The sequence below is a fragment of the Vulpes lagopus genome, chromosome 14 (genome assembly GCF_018345385.1).
Source record: "Vulpes lagopus strain Blue_001 chromosome 14, ASM1834538v1, whole genome shotgun sequence".
NCBI classification, from domain to species: Eukaryota; Metazoa; Chordata; class Mammalia; order Carnivora; family Canidae; genus Vulpes; species Vulpes lagopus.
This window is the reverse complement of record NC_054837.1, coordinates 17,074,038-17,094,175: the sequence shown is the minus strand read 5'-3', so window position 1 is coordinate 17,094,175 and position 20,138 is coordinate 17,074,038. Positions and strand designations below refer to the sequence as shown.

Genomic DNA, 20,138 nt, shown 5'->3' with positions numbered 1-20,138 from the left:
CCATACATCTGTTTATATATCCATTCATTTACTTAATATTTACTGTGCCCCCACCATGTGTGAGGTACTGTGTGAAATGCCAAGGATGCCATATTGAGAGAAGCACATCCATCCCTCTGTTTGCCTGTAATTTCATGGGCTGGACAGGCCTTCTCACATAATCACCCAGAACACAGGAGGTGCTTGCAAAGTGAGCTTAGAGTCCAGAAAGGAAATGAACATGTTTCTGTGGATCTTGACTGAGGCTGGAGGTCAGGGAGGGCCTCCCTAAGGAGGTGGCTCTTGGATGGAGATCAGGATGAGGAACAGGAGTTAATTAGGTTGGGTGGAATAGTAAGGGTTGTGTGGAAAATGTTCTAGGCAGAAGGAACAGTGTGTGCAAAGGGCCGAAGATGGTACATTTGAGAGGCTGGAAGGAGGCCAGCAAGAAGAGTGTGGCACGAGCTGAGCTCAATGAGGCCAGCAGAGCAGGGCCAGAACAGGGGCTCATAGGCTGAGATGAGTTTGGATTTTATTTTATGTGTGATGAGAATCACTGGCAAATTTTTCAGGGGCAAGAGCAGGAGAGAAAGGGTCAGCCAGGATGCCACCCCCAGATTCTCCTGTCTTGTCCAGCTCTGTAAGCCAGAGCCTAGAAAGGTGGCTGCCGTGGAGTAGGGCACCTGGTAAACAGCTGGTGGATGAATGAAAACTGTGGTCGGCTTGTACCAGGGACATGGAGTGGACATGGGTAGACGGGGACCCAGGACACATCGGGAGGCACGGTGGCAGGCTGGGGTGCAGCAGAGGCTTTGAGATAGAGCCAACAGATGAGCGATGGGGATCCCTGGCAGCTTTCTGATCTGCATAAGAAGAGAGAGCAGCTCCCTCCAGGAGTAATGAGTGTCTTTCCCACGTTGTGCCCCAGAGGGGATCCATGGTACAGTGCCTGCCAGACTTCAAATGCATCCTCCCCAGATGGAATCTTTGGGAATTTCTACTAAATGAGGAATAATGATAACAATAATAGCCAATTATATCTTCAACGTCAGAACAGCCATCACAGAAATAGCCTATGCCATCTTCTGCCCTTGTGACTCACAATTATTTTGGGTCAAAGAGAAATTTGTTTGTTTGATCCATTACTCAAAGCAGTATGTTCATATGTATGTTATAAGCAATTTAAACAATAAAGACATGTGGAAAATAGAAAGTGAGGGGCCCTCCTGCCCCCTGGAATCCCTCTCCTAGGAGATCATCACGCTTAACAGTTTGGTTCTACTTCTTTTTGAGGACCTTTATAGTCTCCATTGCCTCATTTAATCTCTGACCAAACCTTAGGTAGAGGAGCTAAGAAGAGCCTATCAGCCCATTTTACAGATGGGGGATACTGAGGTGCAGAGAGGCCAAGGCCAGTATCCCAGTCACCTGACATTTGGGAGTCCTCTCTCCTCAGAATCTGGCCCTGGGGCCATGACGACTCATTTCTTTCTGGGCTCTCAAGAGTGTGTGATAGACTGTGTGCTGGGTGGTTGACCAAAGCCATGGGCTTATATAACTGGAGTGACTCAGCAGGCATTATGATGAACGTTGTGGGGAGGAGGCGAGGAGTAATTTTTTAGGAATGAACTATTGTCATGGAGGCTCTGAGAGTCTTAGACATCTGGGGATGGGGTGTAGGGGGAAGGGCTTTCCAGCAGTAGTTCCCCAGCAAAGTCTCAAGGTGTTATTTATTTATTTATTTATTTATTTATTTATTTATTTATTGTCTCACTAGTCTGCTACTGACATTGGGCAGATCCAAGAACTGCAGCTACAGCTGGAAGAAGCCAAGAAAGAGAAGCACAAACTTCAGGAACATGTACGTGCTCAGAGCTCAGAGCTGCCCTGGTGGTGGGGAGGAAGGAAAATATTCACTTGGGGGGGGGGAGAACCTCCCTGTTTAGATCCTGGAAACTGTCACTCATTCATCCATCCATCCGTCCACTCACTCAACTTGAGTTGTGCAAATGAATTGAGAACAATCCCAGCCGTCTCTCTCTCTCTTTCTCTGTCTCTCATGCACACACACACACACACACACACACACACTGACTTGCTCATGTCAATTCAGCCTCCAGATGTGTCTTGTGTAGTGAAACTCATCAGCCATCCAATACAAGATTTTTCTTTCTCTGAGAAACGTTTCCAAGGAGAAAGTGATGGTCTGGATGAGACAGGATCCTCATCCTTTGTGAAATCTTTCTTTGAGGCCATGATTCTTTCAAATGCCCCTGAATTTCACTCATTAGCTAGTGGGCTGCTCTTATCCATGCAGTTCTCAAAGCTTTTCTAGAACTATTGCATGTGCCTGCTAAGAGGTTCTGTCGAAGTGACGGGGCCGGGAGCAAATGTCCATGGGCATGAGTAACACCAACAGTAACACCACAATAATAGCACAAGGCCTCTGCTGGGTACTTATGATATACCAGGTACTAATTGCCTTCAATCCTCCCACACACACAGAAATGAAAAAATGAGCTCGAGGAGGGGAACTGGCCCGCCCAGGTGCCTCCTGCTGGAAAATGGCAGAGCCTGACTTTGGACTCTGATATACGTGCTTGGCTCCCAAGCCCACTCTCGGTGCCGACCTGGAATGCCCAAGCTTGCTGCTCACACACTGGCTTTGCTCTCTTAACACAGCAGGGAGAGGAGGGTGAGCAAGCACCTGATGAAAAGTCTTATATCAGAGGCTGAAGACACAGAAACATCACCTCCAGCCTCTGGGACATGAGGGCAGGGTCTGGTGTGAGGGTACCAACCGTCTGTGTTTGTGCCTTGAACGTGAACGAAGAAGGAGGCAGTGTGAATGGGCCTGGGGCCGAGTCCCACCTATGTCTTGATGCTGGGTGGACTTGGGGCCAGCAGGTGGCCAACGGACCTCTCGGGTTCACCTCCAGCTGCAGGTGGCTCAGATGCGGATCGAGTACCTGGAGCAGTCCACCGTGGATCGAGCCATTGTCAGCAGGCAGGAGGCAGTCATCTGTGACCTGGAGAACAAGACGGAATTCCAGAAAGTGCAGATTAAGAGATTTGAGGTATCAGTGGCCATGTAAATATTACTTAGACCTAGAGCCAAGTCTGTTCGCTTTGTCCGTCCTCTGGCCATTCCTCATGCCTTTCCTTGGATCCATAATCCTCCTGCATCTCCCATTCGTGTTCCTTCCCCTGCTCCCTCCTTTCTGCCTTCCCTCAACCTCACAGTCCCACAAGTACCTATCCAACCAGCCCACACACCTCTGTCTCCCTCCATCCATGGCCATGTGCCATCACTCCATCCATCAGTCCCCTTCTGTCTCTTCTTTCCCCCTTTCTCCAGTCTGTCTTCTCTTCCTCTGGTCTTTCCCTTTCTTCAGATCTTCCTTGACCCCTCTGTCTGTCCTCATCTTTATCTGTTGATCCATTTTCCCCATCTCCATCCACCCCCTCATGCACTTAGGCACACAAAACTCACTTTGAGCAGAAATTTATTTTCCACTTAGGATGTACCAGGTTCTGTGTTAGGCACATGAAAGGCAGATGTACAAAGCAGATTCTGCTTTCCGGAAACAGATTTTTGTCTGGAGATGTGGGTGAAATATAAAATAAGATGCTGAGAGAGCTGTGAGGCTTGGGGGATGGAGGTCTTTTGCAAGCTGGGGAATCAGGGAGGCCTCCAGGAGGAGGTGGCATTGATGCTGGACCTTGAACAGGGCAGGTAAGATGTGGATGGGCTGGGGCAGGGTGAATGACATTCACATTCAGCTCTGCAGGCCAGTGACACGAGCCACCACCAGTGGACGTCGCCACTGTCAAAGCTGTTTCTCAGTAGCCACACCTTGGGATGTTGGCTGCAACCACCTTGGGGCAGGTAGCATAGGCCTCACTGAATGAACTCCAAGGGGTCCCCAGAGAGTTCAAGTAACCTATTCAAGATAAAACCAGGTAGTGTCAGTGACAGGGGTAGATTGATGCTGGACCTTCTGGTCCCAGATTATAATTTCTCTGTAATCAGCTGGCTGAGCCACAGGATGATAGTGCACCTCGAAATGGGAGCCTGCATTCCTCACTTGGGAATATTCTCCTGATGCCCCCGTTAGACCTTTTGTCTCTAAGAAGGCTGCTATATATGAAGAACAGAGAAAGAGTCTTCCCTGCATTGACCCTCAGTGTTTCCTGGAATAGCTCAAGGGATCCCTCAAGCCATAATGGTTTCTGCAGATCACCATGGAACTTTGATCTACTACATTTTAAGTATACATAATGTTGGGCTCTATCAGATTTTTTTAAAATTTGATTCTAGCATAATCAAGGGATAGGAAGGAAGAAATAAAATGATAAGAAAAAAATTTTCAGGGGCAGAGTCTATGTCCAAGTTCACATTCTCCCTCTGCCACCATGATTTGAATTTAGTAGAATCCCAGGCCCTTGAAAGGAAGAGGTTCCTTGGGGGACACCATTTGAGAACTGCTCTTCTTCCTTTTAATACCGCCCCCTTCCCCCGCTGCCCTTTGAAATTGTTGCTAAATGCTATTTGAAAAGCAAAGGGCAATTGAATAGTAAAGCTTTTCTTTTAGACTGTTATTCAGTCTCTGATCTGGAGAGAGGGGCTCAGAGTCACCAGAGCGAGGGCCTGAAATATTCATGTGGGCTCAGTTTTAGGTCAACACTCGAGTATTTGCCCATCAGAATCGATTGGCTCCAGGCTTGTTGGCCAACTAATGAATTCTGCAGAACAGCACTTGGGTTTGTTTTCTATAGCGATGGTGATGGCCACAGCTCCTTTCTCTTTACTGTCTCATTGTGTCCTCTTGGTTTCTCCCCCCCAGAAAAAGGAAAATTGCCATAAAGCATTAGAGTGGAAGCTCGTATAAGATTATCTGATCAAACACCTCATTTTACAAATCAAGAAACCTGAACCCATGCTGGAGAAGGGGTTTTGACTCCCCAGCATCATGTGCTCCCTGCCACACAGCTTCCTAAAATGATGAGGGCTGCTCTAAATATTAATAATTCCCAACCCTTATCTAGAATGTTCTGTGTGCCAGGCACTGAGCTAAGCGTCCTGCATAACATAACATTTTCAATTCTGACAGTCTCCCTGGGACATAAATACTGTCAGTCATCCCTGTCTCTCAGAGAGGTTATATAACCTGCCCACGGTTCACACAACCAGGAAGAGGTAGTGGTGGAGATTGAACCTAGCACCTATTCAAAGCCAGGGTGCTTGTCCGCCTGCCAGGCTGCCCCGCGGTATAGCAATTATCATTTTCTCAGGCTTTTAAAATACATTCTTCATTTCTGTATCAGAAATCAGGATTATCGTCTTGATGACCTTATTTACACGCCCAGAGACTCAGCACAGGATTTCTCTTCCTGGAGGCCCCTGTCTCCCACCTCTGGCCTCTACCCACGAGGGGGATGTGTGCTCTCCGCCCCGACTCCAGGTCCTGGTGATCCGGCTTCGGGACAGCCTGATCAAGATGGGTGAGGAGCTCACGCAGGCGGCCAAGTCCGAGTCCCAGCAGCGGGAGAGCAGCCAATATTACCAGCGGCGCCTGGAGGAGCTGAAGGCGGACATGGAGGAGCTGGTGCAGCGGGAGGCGGAGGCCAGCCGCAGGTGCATGGAGCTGGTGAGTGCTGTCCCCACGCTGGCTGTCAAGTGATGGAGGGTTTCCCTGCGGGAGCCTCCTCCAAGCTGGTCTCCAGGGCCTTTGGGAAGCAGGGAGAAACCAGAAGGGGATGGGCAGAGAAATGACGCTGCCATTGGCTGCAAGCTCTGGGGTCGGGTCCAAGGTGGACCAATCGCATTCGCTGCTGCTAGATGGCCACCCAGCCTGTGTGCATTTCAGATTCTAGACTTTTCCTGCCTCACACATTCCAAAGGCAGGGCACCCTCGTGGGGAGAGGAAGGAACCAACGTTGATTAAATGTCCACCTTGCACTGAGCCTTAACATCCATGTCATAGAATCCCCATAACAACCCTGCAAAGTCAGAATGTTATTCCCATTTTACAGATGGGACAACTGAGGCAAGGGCCATCAACACGCCAAATTGAGGCTCGGAGTACTATACTCATTTGCCCAAGGCTACACACACTAGTAAGAATTTGAACCCCGGCTGTCCAACTCTGTAGTCTGTGCTTTTATTCACTAAGCCATGCTTAGCTTCCTGGTGTGGTCCAAACAACACTTAAAAATCTGTTTCCCAACAGGATGGGGAACAAAAAGGTAAAATAATAAAAAAGTAAGAATGAATAAAATGTCGAGTTTGGCATTTTACTAAATTTCATAGAGAAGAAAAAGGGGAAAACAGATAAAAATTTTGTTTCATGTCCAGTGGGAAGGTCTCTCCCATCATGCGTGGTATTTTTCTGAGGAGAGTTTCCTACAGGGATCACAGGCCATCTGAGAGAGCTGGTTCCTCCTTTTCCCCGTGAGATCCAATATCCCTAAGACTCCAGGTTTCTGCTTCTGTGACCTGGGAGACATCTGGCACCGCTATAGAGCCTTCACTGAGACAACCCGCCACCTGCCAAAGCTTGCCCAGAAGGTCTCTAAATCACAGTCTTTATCTCCTACCCGCCCTGTCCATTCTGGTTTTGTGACAGGTCTCACCAACTTGTCTGCCTGCAGCAAGTATATTTCTCGGGCCACTGCCTGCCACAGCCAGGGCCATTCTCATCAGCTTTGCCCTTGACAAGCCATCAATGTGGCTGTCGTGTGGGGCGGGGGGGGGGGGGGTAGGTGAGGCTCTGCACAGAGACCCAGGTTCCCAGACAAAGTCCAAGCTCCATGACTGGCAGTTCCTCCACCTCCCATAGCCAGGGAGAGAGAAAGGCTCTTTCCTCCAGTTGACAGGATGACTTCCTCATTCACTAGCCCTGTTTCTCATGCAGCTGAGTTCCCCTCCCGCCAGCTCTGGCTGGGAGCAAGAGAACATCCCAGCCCGTCTCCTCTGATGTCTTCTTTAACTGGCCAGACACCCAGGCATGCCGGTCAGATCAAACAGTGGCTTTCTTCCTCTTTTCTTTGTTCTCCTTTTCTCCCTGTCTCTCCTCTCCTCCCTCTCTGTCTCCCTTTCCTTTCTCTATTTCCATTTCCAGGGACAGGTTAAGATCGTTAAAGGCCCTGAAATACTGAAAAGATGATAGAGCAACCCTCATACAGGATTCAAAATAAAAACAAAAAGCTGTAAAACACAAAGCTTGTGTGTATGCTGACATGAGACCTGTGTCGTTCTCTGCTTTCTGATTGCAAGATGCTGCATAAGTTTACCAAGACTGAATTCTTCCCTTCATTTTGGTGTATCTCTGGTTTCCTAGGGCTGCCTTAAGAAAGTAGCAAAAATTGGGTGGCTTAAAATAACAGAAATTTATTCTCTCACAGTTTTAAAGGTCAAAGGTCTGAAATCAAGGTGTGGGCCGTAACACACTCCCACTGAAGATTCCTTGGATTGCAGCCATATCTCTCCAATATCTGCCTTGGTCTTCATGTGGTGGTTGTCTCTGTGTATGTGTGTCTTGAATATCCCTTTGCCCTTTTCTTAAAAAGATGCCTATAATTGAATTTAGGGATTCCCCCTGAATCCAGGTGGATTTTATCTTGAGATCCTTACTTTAATTATATCCATAAAGACACTTAAAAAAAAAAAAAAGATAAGGTCACATTGACAGGTCCTAGGAGGATTTTTGGTTTAAGGGGACTGCCTTTCAATCCACCGTGAGAAAGGAGGTCATGCTCCTGCCTTGCTGGTGTTCTGCAGTGACCCTGAATTGCTTGTTTCTTCAGTGACTCTGTGGATCAGCAAGGCTCAGAGGGCTACTGTCAGGCTGGCAGACCCTGCTTAATAGTAGGTATCCCAAACTCACCAAGCCATTTGCCCTCAAATCCATTCCTTGCCTAAGAGCCCGGGATATATCCACTGGGAGAAGAGAGGATGTCCTTTTGTCTCGTATCATTTATTCACCAATTTATTCAACATTTGTCTATTCAGCACCAACTATGGGCGTAGTGTAGGGGTGGGCATTGGTAGGGAGTGCAAGGAATCATAGAGCCCCCGCTTTTTTTTTTTTTTTTATTTTTTTTTTTTATTTTTTTTTTTTTTGAGCCCCCGCTTTGTAGAAGCTCACAGCATGGACAAAGCACAGCTCAGTGGGAGCACCCTGTTCCCAAGGCCCCCCTTCCTGTCCCAACTTCCCATCATTGTGGCATACTGGTACTTCCCCAGGCTTCCCAAGTGTGATCTCACCTCTCTGGGTTCATGTTTAAGCCACCAGTCTGCCTTCCTCCAGCCCCTGTAAGACAAGGGAGCAGCCACTCTGTTCATGTGTTCTTTTTTTTCCTTAATTTTATCTATCTGTTTGAGAGAAAGACAGATAGTGACAGAGCTCAAGCTAGGGAGGAGAGGAAGAAGTAGACTCCCTGCTGTGTAGGGAGCCAGATGTGGGGCTCGATTGCAAGACCCTGGGATCATGACCTGAGCCCAAGGCAGATGCTCAGCCAACTGAGTCACCTAGGTGCCCCTGGTGCCATGTGTTCTGCAAGGTAGTCAGCATTCTGGCTCTTTCCCTATTCACTGTGTATCTTCAGCTTTTCCCATGGGCCATGCCTGGTGCTCCATATTGAGGGATCCAGCAGGGAACAAGACATACATACCTTTGCCCTCGAGGAGCTCACACCGAATGAAAAGATATCACAAAGACCAGTATTCATGTATTATATGCATTTCTCTGTGAGGGGTGCTCAGAGTGTTTATAGGCAAAGCAAGTTGTCTGTACACCAGGGTTTGGAGGATTCTTAGAAAGCCAGGTGACACCATGGCCACTGTTGGCCAACAGCCATTTCTTTGAGTAAAGCATTGCTCTTTGCACTTTCCATGTTTTAGATTCAAATCTTACTGGTAGGGATAGAATGAATTTTTAATGCTCCAGCCCAAGCATTCATTCATTCATTCATTCATTCAATGCTTAGGCCCTTTGCAGACATGGTTTTCCTTCACATTGATACCAAGCGCAGCAGGTGGAGAATGTGGAGGTGCAGACACATGAAGGGCTTGGCCCAGGGCTGCAGAGTTGGGAGTGGTGGAAGTGGGATGGGTGTCCCCATGTGTCCAGCTCTAAAGGTGTCACTAGGACCCCACCCTGCCCTGTCAGCCTGATCCTGCTGAAAAATGGCTCTGCCATGGGAGACCCCCAGAAAGATCCCACCTGCCAGGCCCTGGTGAGAAGTGGGAAGGATGTTGATGGATCTCCCTTTCGTGTTCCCTTCCGCCTGTCCCAGAATGTGCCATTTGTCACTGTTGGTGTTGGTTTAAAGGCTGCGAGTTGTTTCATGTGAATGATTTACATCCCTAGCTGGCCCACCGGCACGTCCAGATCAGGATCAATTACCCCGTCGATGGAACTTCTCTTCCCGGAAAAAAGAAAAATGAGGTTTTGCCATTAATTTTAGTAAATGTACTATTCCTGGCGACTCCAGGAGCCATTATGGAGAAAAAGAATATTCTGGCTCTAAATCATTCAAGTCCCTTTGTCATGGGAGCCATGAGATGGCTCATCTGTGGATTTATGTCCTGTTGTTTTTCAATAGTTACAGAGCCCAGGGGAAACCACCTCAGCCCCACAACAGGGTAACCGAGGAAGGTCAAGGGCAGCTAGAAGGGCTGATGGTGACAGGAAGGCCTATCCTCTGCTTGCTTTCCACCAGATGCACCTGTTCTGGAGGCTGCACTTATTGGGTTTATCCTCCAGTACCTTGGCCCGACTCCCTACCCTTAACTTTCTCCTGGGCCAGGTGTCTTTTTCTCTTTTTTAAATATTTTATTTATTTATTCCTGAGACACACACACAGAGAGGGAGAGAGAGAGAGAGAGAGAGAGAGAGAGAGAGAGAGAGAGGCAGAGACACAGACAGAGGGAGAAGCAAGCTCCACACAGGGAGCCCGATGTAGGACTCAATCCCAGGACTCCAGGATCACACCCTAGGCAGAAGGCAGGCTCTAAACCGCTGAGCCACCCAGGGATCCCTGCCAGGTGTCTTTCTAAAGCTTCCCAGGCCTTGAAAAACATAGATTGGACTTCTGTTTACTCTTAGTGCACCACCCAGTGACCCACACTAGAAATCCCAGTGGCCTGTCTCTCTCTGGCTCACATAGATCAATGGCCAGGCCTGCTGTTTTAAAAATCCATCCCCAGTGGGCACCTGGGTGGCTCAGCAGTTGAGCGTCTGCCTTCGGCTCAGGGTGTGATCCCGGAGTTCCAGGATCAAGTCCCACATCAGGGGAGCCTGCTTCTCTCCCTGCCTATGTTTCTGTCTCTCTCTGTATGTCTCTCATAAATAAATAAATAAAATCTTTTTTAAAAAAAAAAAAAATTCATCCCCTTCCATCCTCCTATCCCTGCTTCTTTTGTCTTTAATTAAGCTCCATCCCCTTTGGTCTGGGGCTCTACAGTTACCTTTCAACCTGTCTCCTCATTCTCCCTCCACTCGCATTCATCCCTGCAGAAGATCTTTCTGGAAAGAACAGTTCTTACCTGGGCAATCTTCTTGCTAAGAAATCTTCCATGGCTCTCCATGGCCTTCAGAACCAAACCCAGGCTCCTTCTCAGAGCCTCTGCGATCTAGCCTCTATAGATGTTCTGCCTTTGGTTGTCTGCCTCTTATCACTTTGCACATTCTACTCAAGTATGAAAAGACCCAACATCATGTTATTTCTTGACTCACCATCTTTGTTCCCATGCATCCCTCTGCCTGCTTACTTAACCTTCAAACTCAAGTCAGGTCCCACCTCCAGGAATTCCTTACTGTTACCCCCACCCCTTACTAGGTGAAGCGTCTCCTCTGTCTTCCTACTTCCCTCTGTGTTTACCAAATCATGCAGACATGATTGGCCCAGGAACTATACCTCTGGAGATTTCAAGATTGAGAGGAGGAGATGGACGCAACCCTAAATGATTCTGATACAAGATGGGATTTGTGGGCACAGGGGGAAGTGGTTTGGTATAATCAGGAGATGCAGAGAAGAGCGCATGGAAGATGCGTGTCTTGAATGGTAAAGCAGGATCGGCTGGCAGCTTTGGGGGAGTTGTCCAATCCTGTTCAGTGTGGCCTCTTTACACCTGCATTCAGCAGATGTCTAGCAAATGCCTGATGTGTGTTAGGCAATGTCAAGTTTCCAGAAGGGCAGAGACACACCACAGATAGGGCCATAAGCACTGACTCTTCACCCTTCCTTTCTATCCTTTCCTTCTTTCTCATTGCAGCTCCCTCCACTGAATGCCAGCTGCTGAGTCCCTTCCTCCCACCCCACACCTGTTCTCCTCTGCTGGCCTCGTTATTCCTCAGCTCCCACCTGTCCACCACCTGCGTAGGTGCATGCATGTTACCTCCCTCTTTCTCTCTATCCTTCTCTTTCATTCCCCCAAAGAATTGCTTTGACTCATGCGTGTGGGTGGGGGAAGGATGCCTAGCTCCTTAGCACTGCTGTAATGAATTGCCAAAAAACTGGTTGTCTTAAAACAACGTAAATTTATTATTTCATAATTCTGGAGGCTGAAGTCTGAAATCAAGTTGTTGGCAGGGCCACGGTCCCTCTGAAGGCCCTAGGGGAGAATCCTTTCTTCCTCATACAATTTCTGGTGGCTCTGGGTGTTCTTTGGCTGTGGCAACATAACTTTAACCTCTGGCTCTGCATCCACATGGCCTTCTTTTTCTTCTCTGCCTCTGTGTTCTCTCCTTTTCTCATAAGAACACTAGGCATTGTATTTAGGACCCACTCTCATCCCATATGACATTATTTGACTAATTACATCTGCAAAGACCCCGTTTGCAAAAATCTCACATTCTGAAGTTCCCAGTGGATATGAATTTTGGGGAAACACTCTTTATCTCACTTATAGGATGGTAGAAAGAGCCCTGGACTTGAAGCCAGAGAGCTTGGGCAGCTAAATTAACATGGCAGGACCTCACTTCACCATCTATAAAATGGGAATGGGGTGGTGAATATAATGCAGCTGATCTTATTGGGTGGCAGCGAGGATCAAATGAAGTGATTTAGGGGTGCCTGGGTGGTGCAGTTGGTTAAGAGTCTGACTCTTGGTTTTGGCTCAGGTTGGGATCTCATGAGTCAAGAGGTCAAGCTCTGTGTTGGGCTCCACACTTGGTACCGAGTCTACCTGAGTTTCTCTCTCCTTCTGCTTCTACCCCTTCCCACTTCTAAAATAAATAAATAAATATATATATTTTAATGAGATGATTTACATAAAAGTGCCCAGTGATAGCACACAGTAGGGACTTAATAGATATCACACTGTATTCTTTCTCCTTTCGTCTTTTCCTCTTCCTCTGACTCTGATTCTCCTTCTGCTTAAACTTTATCATAAACCTACCGGCTCTACTTCCCCATCCCATCCCATGGCCAGGATGGTTGATGGTAGTGATATTGTGGGGAGTTAGTGCTTGTTTATCACTTACTGCATCCTGGGCCCTGGGCTAAGCAGTTACATGGATTCTCTCATTCAAACCTCTCCTTCTGAGCAAATTATCCCTATTTTACCAGTAAAGGAACTGGAAGCCAGAAAGCTTAATTAAGCTACTTCTCCAAAGCCATATTCCCAGCAAGTGGCAGAGTCAGAATCTGAACCCAGGTCTGTCTGACTCAAACCCATTTTCCTCCTCAATAAGTTTTAGGTACATAATATTTACTCATTCGAGTATTTTTTTAATTGAGTCATAAAAAGTAATATTGGTTCTGATTCTTTAATCTAGGCCTTATTGACTTTTGGAGTTGGATAGTTGTCTGGTGCAGGGCTGGCCTGTGCCCTGTAGGATATTTCGCAGCCTCCTTGGCTTCTACTCACTAGACTCTAGTAGCACCCCCACCCTCCTACCACAAGACATCACAATCAAAAATATCTCCAGACATTGCCAAATGTGCACTGGGGAGCAAAAGCACCCCATTAGGATCACTGCTCTCACATGACCCTCGCAGTAACTCTGAAGGCAATGCTCATGATACTCCCCACTTGGGGGTGATGGGATGTACCCAAGGTCCCAGAAAAACTAGAGGAGAGGCATACCCATCAGGAGGAGAGAATTCAAGGACAGCAGGAGGAAGAAGGTAGCTTAACTCCCTACACCCAAAGGGAAAAGGAGTGATTCCAGTAAATCCCAATCCCAATGTTAGGCTTGCCCCAGAGGTGACTTCACAGCATAACCTAATTCTGAGTGGAATGGAAGGCCTTGCTGCAGACTGTGTACTTTTAATAATGTTTAAATAAAACATGGGAGCATGGGTGTGATCTCCTCACTGAGCCTGGCTTGTCAGCTGCCCGGGCAAAATCATAAATAGTTAATAGACAACCACTTACGGCTCTACTTCTGTTAAATCCAGCATCAATTATATATGGCCCATGAATTATTTAGTGGTTGTTACGTGGGGGTATATTTTCCACCTTTGGGGTAGGGGGCAAAAGGGAAAAGAAGGTGAGATCTGAAACAGCTGATGGGCTAGCTATGAGGGTCTTGTCTCCTTTCTGAACTGGTTGGTGGGGTTTCCATACTCCCTATAAGGAGGAGACCTCCCGTTGATGTGATGGAGAAGTTGGAGTGAATTTGGATTTGGGAAGGCATTGCCAGGAGGAAAGCTTAGGGCAGTAAGTAGTTTGCTGGTAGGAGTTTAACAACCAACCAGCTCAGGGTACCTGGGTGGCTCAGTGACTGAGTGTCTGCTTTTGGGTCAGGGCATGATCCCAGAGTCCTGGGATCAAGTTCCAAATCGGGCTCCCTGAGAGGAGCCTGCTTCTCCCTCTGCCTATGTCTCTGCCCCTCTCTCTCTGTATCTCATGAATGAATAAATAAAAATATAAACAAACAAATAAAACCCCAACCAACCAGCTCTCCAGAGCAGGTGAGTCCTGGTATGTAGTGTGTTCGAATCTCCCACCAGGGCTGATTTCAAGCTAACCACATGATGTCCCTGAACACATAATTGGGAAGCCACCCTTCACATGGGATAGACACTGAACTCCTCAAAAGCATGGATAATAGTAAAATGGTGCTAAAATAATTAGGAAGCAATGCATTTTGAGTATGTGTTACTTTAATTTTTAATATGATTTATTGACTTGTAAATTTGTACCGTTTAAGTTTTAATGGCAATTGTGTCGAACAACTGGCCTGCAAAGTCCTAGAAAATTCAGCAGTTGGCTCGTGCAAGCTGTTAAGAGCCCCTTCCAGCACACCGGTTGCTTGGAGTTTCCTTGGGGTAGGGTCCCAAGCTCCAGTTAGGAGGCTGTGGTATAGAGTTGAAAGAATGTGGCTTAGGGGTCCGAAGGCTCTTAAATCAAATCTCATCATTAACTGATTTTTTTAAAGCAAAATGATTTCACCATCAGAACTCTGTCACCTGAAGGACTTCTTTGGCTTTGTGGGTCAGAGGATCCCATCTACTCTTTCTGAGTGGCTTCACTCCATGTTCTAGCTCTGCTGGTCTTGCCAGCTCCTTCATCTTTCCCTCTTGGCAGCTTCCTCCTGGCTTCTGAGGATCTGGCCACCGCTGGTAAGGGCCTTAGTTTTCATGTTCATTCTTGTTTTCTCTCATTGGATTTTCTTGGCCACCTGAAGACCCGTATCTCCAAACTGTAGTTGGAAACACAGCTCCCTCCTACCACTTCGCCTGGAGGCATTCACCAAATCCAGAATTGAGGGTTTCCTTTAAAAATAAAGAAAAAAGAAAAAAAAAGGAAAAGAAAAGAAAAAACCTCTCTGTGTTTTCCTCCTGCAAATGGCTGTGAACTTCAGAGCATAAAGATGAATTATTTTGGCTGGGAACTGAAGTATTTAAGAAGGCATTCCATATGGAGGGCATTTGGGGCCATGAGTAGGGTGTAAATAATACCTTTTATGGCTCTCCTGACAGGGAGATAGCTCTCCTAATTACCACCCCGTTATCTCTGTTTGATCCAAAGTGGCCCAGCACGTTTATAAACTCCCTGTTCACTTCCCACCCTTAATGGCCTCCTGCATTCTCAGGGAGCTGGCAGGGGGAAATGTGGGTATTTATATCAATACCCCCTTCCAGGCACCATGGGCTCCTGTCTGTCTCCCCACAAAAGTTTCCCTACAAAAGAAACGTGGTCCTAAGAATGAGTGGGAGCCCAAGCCACTAGCCCCAGACATGTTTCTGGGACAGAATTCTTCGAAGCTATCTTTATCCCAAACGATAAATGTGCTTGTCTCGCTTCAAGAGGTGGTATCGTCTAATGAAATGAGTTTCTGTGCGTCTGCCTCTGAGATGAGATATCTTGATAATAAAATCTATTACGGAAAGCCCTACCTAGGAATAATTGGGTCTATTACTCCCTGACTTGTGGCTTTGTTTCTGCATTGAGAACAGGCTCTCCTATAATTAATCAGAATTTAAAGTTGCTAATACCAATTACAAATAATGCATGGAGTGTTGAGATGGTGAACAGAAGAGTAGATACTGATCTTGTCCCCCGAGACTTCACCGATTGAACTTTTGTCACTTTAAGACTTGCTGGAAATTAGAGTAACTTAATGAAGCAAAGTTAATTATTTTAAAAAGTAAGGGGGGGCAGGTATTGATTGAATGTTGCAGGTGTACATTAAATTATTCAAATAGATCCAACTGAAATTGTTTAGATGAGATTATGCTTCACCTAATTGCATGGCAGAGAGGCTCAGGAAGGTTAATCTTCACGATCGAAAGCAGGATCATTGGCACCAGCTGGACATCTTCAGAAGATAGTGGTCCCAAGGAAACCCAGGGGGCCCTAAATCAGACTCAATGTTCTGAAATCATTTCCAAGCAGCAATTTGTTTGGAAAGGTGATTCATCTCTTTTTGGTGCCCTTTCTAATTTTGGCTGAGCTTAAACAATGAGAAGATGGAAGGAGACCCCAGGACTTGAGGATAGACCAGGAAGTGGGAAAGAAAATGGTTTTTACTGGGAGAATTGTCTGGTTTGGAGTTGCAAGTGTAACATAGTGGGAAAGGATGAGCGAACTGGTCTAAATTAAGGTGCTGTTGGTTGTAAGTGACAAAATTCAAATTGGCTTCAACAAAAGGGATTGTATCGGCACATCTAATGGAAAAGTCTAGTGACCTGTGATTTCAGGTCCAGTGGAATTCAGGGACTCAGATGATGTTGAAGGGCTGAATGCAGTGTGCTGGGCCAACTTGCACCAGCTCACCAGAGCTAACTGTGCACATCTGTTCCTAACTGTGTATTTGAGGATGTTGGTTTGATAGATTGACATTAGTCATCAAAGGAGAATTTATACCATGGAAATTGTCCCAAAGTGGGGCTCCCCCTTCCCCATAGGGCCAATTTAAAAAATTTACCAGGATGCCACTGGCTGAACCCTCCTCTCCATCCCCATTCTCAGGTAGGCTTTTCCTTCCCAGGTGCCACAGTCAGGTTGAAAAATGATCAGCAAATCAACCTCAGGGGTAAGACAGTTCCTTGTACCCGACAGCTCAGACAGAGGTCCAGAAATGGAATCTTACTGATTCTGATTGGCCTGGTATGGGGTCCATGCCCATCCCTAAAGTGAGCACCAGTGCCAGAAGGGAGCAGTCTCTGGTTGGATAGTTCTGGGAGACATGCCCAGCCCTGAATCCAGGGGTGGAGTCAGCCCTGTCCTCACCATGTGGATGGAGAATAGGAGAAAAAGAGCTCCCCTAAGGAAAACCATAAGGATGAGGAATGGATTCCATTGGAATCCATTGGAGGGGAAGCCCTCAGTTGCCCACCTCGAAGGCCGTGTCTGTGTGCCTTGACCTTTGCCAGCTTTCCTCCGCTCTGCCCCTAGTTCCTTTTATGTTTTCTCCTCTCTACTTATTCTTTTTTCTCTCACTTGACTTTTATTCCCCTTCTGTTTTATACTTTTCTGTTACTCATGCAGCTGGGAGGTCCCATAAGTAGGACAGATCAAAGGAACAGGGGAGCAGACTAGAAGGGGGCAACCTGATTTTCCTTTCTGGCTCCGTAAGGGAGCAGCTCCTATAATGAGAGGAGCCTGCCTGGGAGCCAGAGGGCTTGGATTCGAGAGCCCTGCTTGTGCCTCATATTGGCTGTGGGACCTGGGGCATGCCTCTCCCCTGAGCAGGGCTCACTTTCTCTCTCCCCATAAAATGGATCGGATCATCTCCAAGGCCCTTTCAGCTGAGACGGCGTGCAAGGGTAGACTTCAGTGGTTATGGAGCTACGAGCTTTGGGGGTGTCTCAAAGGGCTGACAGGTCATGCTGGGAACCTCCTCTGGAAGGAGCATGTCCTTACACCCCAAGATCTCTGAACAGGGTTGCAGAATCTCAAACCTGAAACTGTCTAGGCTCTTTCATCCCATCGGATGACTTCTCCAGCCTCAGACTGGTGGAAATTCCACCTCTGGTTAAACAGACTATAGTGCTGGAGAAATCATGAACCTCTGAAGGTGACAAAATCCCTGTACATAACCCCTTTACTCTGGTGCCTTCCAAGTGGATTCTGTACCTACCACAGATTCCAGAGGTAGATTCCGGATGTATCACTTTATCTCTGGGGAGATGCAGAGAGGCACCCTCTTGCTGCTCTCACCTGGAAAGACTGCAAGGAGTTATCTAGAGACTACCATGTTGTTGTTTTTTTTAAATAGCCAACTTCCCACCCCTTTTAAAGTCCATAGCTAATGCGGATTTGTGGTAAATCAAAGCAGAGCCCTCCATCAGGCTTCTACCACCATTTACCCTGGCCCCTGGTGCAACACCATAAAACTCAGCTTCGTATCCCATGATCTAGACCAGAGGTCAGCAAATTCCAATCCATGGCCCAGATCTTGTCTGTCTTCTGGTTTGGTTTCGTTTGGGTTTCTTTGATAAACAAAGTTTTATTAGAACGTAGTCACAGCTGTTTATGTATTGTCTAAGGCTGCTTTCATGCTACAATGGCAGAGATGACAATGAAAGAGATCACTTAGCCCATGAAATCTCAAATATTTATTACCTAGCCCTTTTCAGAAAAAAAAAATGTGCTTACCTTTGCCCTATAACAACATTGCTGGACACATATAAGGCCTGAAAAAAAAAATACATGTTGAATGAAGAAAGAGCTTGACAAGAAGGGCAAGATATGGAAGTAAGGAGACCTAGATGAAAATCTTAGTTCCCTTGTTTCCCTTCTGTGTTACTTTGGTCAAGACACTCACCTTCTCTGTGTCTCCGTTATCTTATAAAATGGGGATAATCACTGCAACTTCTTCACAACATTGAGGGGAAGATTTAATGAGATAATGTGTTTAAAGGCCTGTCATGGGGGCTGGTGCAAAGAAAGCAAACTTACTGTCATCGTCATGAACATGGTCTCAGTTCATTTGGGCTACTGTAACAAGACATTACAAACTAATGTTTAGCCAACAGAAAGTTAGTACTGACAGTATTGGAAGATGGGAAGTTCAAGATCAAGGCATCAGCACAATTGTATTTTAGTAAGGGCCCTCCTCCTAGTTTGTAACTGGCACCTTCTTGTATCCTCACATGGCGGAAGGTGCTAGGGTGCTCTCTGGAGCACCATAAAAGTGTTAATTCCATTTATGAGGGTTTCACCCTCATGGCCTAATCACTTCCTAAAGCCCCACTTACTAATACTTTCACCTTGGGGGTTAAGATTTCATCATAAGAATTTTGGGTGGGGAGGGATGTAAACATTCAGATCATAGCAATCGTCATCACTGCTACCATCATCACCATTATCATCATCATCATCATCTTCATCACTATCACCATTACCTCATCATCATTACTACCACCACTACCATCCCTCCAACATCATCATCATTGCCACCATCATTACCATTACCATCATGATCCTCATCACCCCACTACTACTATCATCCTGTTCCCAGTCATCATCGTCACCACTATCATGACCACCAACATCATCCCATCACCACCAGAACCATCATCATTGTCACTACCACTACCACCACCACTGTCATCATTGTCACCACCATCATGACCACCACCACCACTTTCATCATCACCACCATTATGACCACTAGCACCACAACCACCATCATCATCTTGACCACCATCATCATCATCACCACAAAAGTGAGACCCAGAGCAGAGAGCACCTTAGAGTCCCTCTGGGAACAGGCCAACTCAACATGCATTAAAAACAGAGGTAGAATGCCAGAACAGGAGTTGGATCATTTCCAGTTTGACAATTCTGAGAATCTTGTCCCCCATGTGCTGTCATCCTATGGGTTCATGGATGCCTCCTTATTTGTGTTCAGTGTCCTGAGCACTGGCTTCATTGGAATTCTGTTCTTTCCCCAGCCTTGCTTTGGCTGCGTTCCAGGTAAATGACGTGGAGCCCATCCTGCCTCTAGTCACCTCTGCTCCCCGCGCAGATAATTAGAATCAACACATCCATTTCCCTAATGGCATTCTCATCTTCCCCCCCGAAAAGTTTTCAAATAGAAAAAGAAAGGCAAAAACAAGCTACATCTGTCCTTGTTTGGGCAATTTGCAGCTCTCCACGGCTGACATCCACCCAGCTGGGCGGTAGAGCTAGTTTCCTTTATGCTTTTGGTGGGAGATGACGTGGTCGATGCTGTTATTAAGTTTGGCAGTGATTTGGAGACAAAGCATCCTGCTGGAGAGTGGCTTATAAACAAATACTCAGGGGGAATCCTTTAGGCTCCAGCCTTTGTTAGCTCATGGCTGGTGGGTGGGGGAAAAAAAAGAAGACTGATGTCACTTCTCAGCAAACAAAAGGAAAGGAACTGAAGAAATAAGATGGCTTTCACTTCTTCCCGAAAGCCTACCAAAACCTCCGATGGTTGTGCCCAGGTAGCAGTTGGATGCTGTTTGCCAGGGTTAAGCAAATGTTTTCTGTAAAGGGCAAGGAAGTAAATATTTCAGACTTTGCAGCCTATATTCTTTGTCATAAAACTCTGCACATCTTTGCACAAAAGCAGCCATAAGCAACACACAAATGAATGGGCACGTGTGTTCCAAGAAAACTTTATTTAAAAAAAACAATGGGCCAGATTTGGCCCACAGGCTATCGTTTGCTGACTCCTGCTCTAAGTTCTGATGGGAGGAAAAGTAGAATAAGAGACAGATGGCAGAGT

The 20,138-nt window shown here is 46.7% G+C and overlaps 1 protein-coding gene across 2 annotated transcripts in view; it reads left to right on the top strand.

Moving 5' to 3' along the window:
- MYO18B (myosin XVIIIB) overlaps nt 1–20,138 on the top strand; it is a 256,479-nt gene that overhangs the window by 180,083 nt on the left and 56,258 nt on the right. For both annotated transcript variants that reach the window (XM_041729151.1, XM_041729150.1), the window contains exons 37-39: nt 1,757–1,840; nt 2,919–3,056; nt 5,445–5,630. In XM_041729151.1, the coding sequence (XP_041585085.1) occupies nt 1,757–1,840; nt 2,919–3,056; nt 5,445–5,630 (408 nt within the window). The remainder of the gene's footprint in view (nt 1–1,756; nt 1,841–2,918; nt 3,057–5,444; nt 5,631–20,138) is intronic.